The sequence below is a fragment of the Limulus polyphemus genome, unplaced genomic scaffold, assembly GCF_000517525.1.
Source record: "Limulus polyphemus unplaced genomic scaffold, Limulus_polyphemus-2.1.2 Scaffold9304, whole genome shotgun sequence".
NCBI lineage: Eukaryota > Metazoa > Arthropoda > Merostomata > Xiphosura > Limulidae > Limulus > Limulus polyphemus.
This window is the reverse complement of record NW_013674914.1, coordinates 12,017-15,222: the sequence shown is the minus strand read 5'-3', so window position 1 is coordinate 15,222 and position 3,206 is coordinate 12,017. Positions and strand designations below refer to the sequence as shown.

Sequence of the window (3,206 nt, the reverse complement as noted above, 5' to 3'; positions counted from 1 at the left end):
ATACTGCTCACACTAAACAGTCTTGTATATCCAACACAATGCTGCAATATTAAAAAAATGGTATTTCACAATTCCCTGTTACTTACTTCAACCAATAGCCAACATTCAATCTCAAGCCAAGCTAGTCACACAGGTTTCCGTGTTGCTTATGTGAATAGTTTTGTAAGATGGTCAATCTAGAAAAAACATTTTACACAATCTGTTTTGTAATCAAACAAACTGATTTATCATCATTTGAAAGAATTTTGTGTAAGGAAGCCAAATGCTCACTACATGTTAGATTTGGTTGAAATATCACTTTATCTGCATGTAAAGAAATAAATATTACTACAGTTTATTCTGAGACAAAATCTTTTATTCATATCATACATGCCTTATCACTTATCTCAAGTGTTATGATTTATTCAGTAAAAAAATTGGTAAGCTTGTGCCTCAAATCCAACATTCTTAGTTTTAATTCCCAATACCAATTATCTTTCTTGTGAACTTGGTTTAATATCTTTTCGTTCAGCCTAATTGTTATTCCTGGTATTTGTAAAGTGCTTCTCCTATTGTCATTCTAGATGAACCGAAATCCAATGGTTAGCTACAACGTCACTTTTCTTTGGATGCCATGTGCCTCATCAACTGATTACTTAGCTTCTCTACTTTCTTCACATCCTGGGCATGCTCAGTGAGATACTGCAAACACTGCAAGGAGAAACTTAATATTAATAAATAATGAGAAAGACAGAAACTAACAGATATGAAAAGGATGGTCTAACACAGATGTTCATAAACTGTATAATTTCTAATTATTATTTTGAATACCATTTATTGGTTATGTTTAGGTGTTTTATCCCAATTATTTTTTAACTAGTAGAACTTGTCAAAATTTGATAAATATATAGATTTGTGGTACTTCACTCAATTCACACTGTTACATAATCACACAAAATCGAATAATTTGTGATTAAGATACATTCTTTCTAAAAGTTCCAGAAAAATGTTTGAATTATTCATCCATGTTTTTGCACTTAACAGAATTCTCAGAACTGAACAAAACACATGCAATTTCTTTAAAATATAAAAATGTAATATTTTTTATTAGCATAAAATGACAAACAATACTCTGACAACTGGCATTAAAAAATCATTTTGATGCCAAACCATCACAAGAAAATTATGATTTAAAAACTTTGCAGTAGAAAAAGATTTGTTTAATTTTATCAACATAAACATGACAGTCACACTTAGTGGGCCTTTCATCCATACAGAACTGTATTTTGCATATTTTCTGTTCTCTTTTTCTTTATATAGTATGTAATGGATAGACAGTTATATTTTATAACAATTGCTATTACTCTGCTTGTAGAACATGTTGAAATTTGACAAAATATACAGAACTGTGATATTTCAAGCCACAGACTAACGCTAAGGGTTATCAAATTTATATTGAAAAAAGTTGTTTGCAAAACTTCCTTGTAAACAACATTTTGAGTATTTGCACTTAGGAACACAAATTTTTATCCAATCAAATGACAGTACCATGGATAGGGCTTTAAAGATTTGATCATAAGAAAAATTGGCTCAGTTAAGTACAACTGATGAACATACAGCTATTTGCTCAAATTAAATTAATTAATCAATCTATAAAAGATGTTTAAGTCAATAATGTACAAAGATTATTATTCACTTATTATAATTTAAAATATTTTAAAAGCTATATTTATATAGAATACATCTAAATACATTTTTGAAAAGAAGGTTATTTTAAAACATCTAGATTTAGTTTTATCTAACAGTTTCTTTGTGTGTTTGATGAGGACATGTTTCACCAAATCTCTAACTGCTATGGGCACTAAACCTGCAACAACCTGCAACTCTAGTAATGGGTTTTTTGAAAAGTAGAATGTTTAATCTTCTTTCCAACTATTTTGAGATGAGCTAAAAAAATTATTTAAAGGTAACATGGAAGAAAAAATGTTTGGATGATTGTTTTATCACTTTGAACAAAGGTAATGATAATGAAATTTTCTTCCAGACTGTAAATAAAATAATCAAATTTATGTACGAGTATAATGTTTGGATGATTGTTTTATCACTTTGAACAAAAGTAATGATAATGAAATTTTCTTCCAAACTGTAAATAAAAGAATCAAATTTATGTACAAGTATAATGTTTGGATGATTGTTTTATCAATTTGAACAAATGTAATGATAATGAAATTTTCTTCCAGACTGTAAATGAAAGAATCAAATTTATGTATGAGTATAATGAAAATATCATGTTCTTATAGAAGCTAAAGAAAATTACGAAGTTATGACTGATGTTTATTATAAACCAATGAATTCACTCAAGTATTTAGATTTTTTAGTATTCATCTCCATATCACTAAAATTAAATATTCCTGTTACTCTGTTACACAAAAGGTTATATATATATATATTAATATTTAATCAGGAGGTGAGAAACCTCTGATTAAAAGTATTGAAACAATTTTAAATAAATGTTATTATCCAGAGAACATTATTGATAGAGGTTTTAATTTGTTGAAAAAATCGATTGAAGAAGAAAGAATTAAATATAATGATAATAATAAAAATTTTATAGCATTAGTCACAGCTCCAGAAATATCAACTTTATTAAAAAAACAATTTAATTAAGTTGTAGATAAGAAGTTAGGATGGTTTCAAAAATTGTAAAATAATTTGGGTGAAAAGAATAGTAGGATTGACCGTCACATTATAATGCCCCCATGGCTAAAAGGGCGAGCATGTTTGGTGGGCCAGGGATTCGAACCCACAACCCTCAGATTGCCAGTCAAGCACCCTAACCACCTGGCCATGCCGGGCCTGCAATTTATGTTTTGAAATGTTCTATTTGTCGAGAATTATATGTTGGAGACACTAATAGTTTGAGATTAACAGTTAATTTACATTGGTATCATGTTAGAAATCTAGAAAATTGTTCCGTCCCAGTAAGTAAACATTTTCATTTATATAATAATAATATTTTTAATGTGTTGAATTAATTTTGTTTTGAAAGATCTTCCATTTTGGAATTGTACTAAAAAAAAGAAAGAATAATAGTTGAAAAATATTTTACTGACCATTTTAACATTAATTTAAATTTAAACTGAAAGCCATTTGGAAGCAAAATGTTTAATAAATAGTGATCCAGAGTATGCATCTTAAGTTAATATTTGTAAAAACAAAAAAAAAAT

At 28.0% G+C, this 3,206-nt stretch overlaps 1 protein-coding gene across 2 annotated transcripts in view; it reads right to left on the bottom strand.

The window, feature by feature from the left end:
• Window positions 1-333: 333 nt before the first annotated feature.
• The window catches only part of LOC106475859 (signal recognition particle 9 kDa protein-like), an 8,749-nt gene continuing 5,876 nt past the window's right edge, over window positions 334-3,206 (bottom strand). For both annotated transcript variants that reach the window (XM_013936535.2, XM_013936533.2), the window contains exon 3: window positions 334-690. In XM_013936535.2, coding sequence (XP_013791989.1) covers window positions 595-690 — 96 coding nt within the window. In that variant the 3' untranslated portion in view covers window positions 334-594. The remainder of the gene's footprint in view (window positions 691-3,206) is intronic.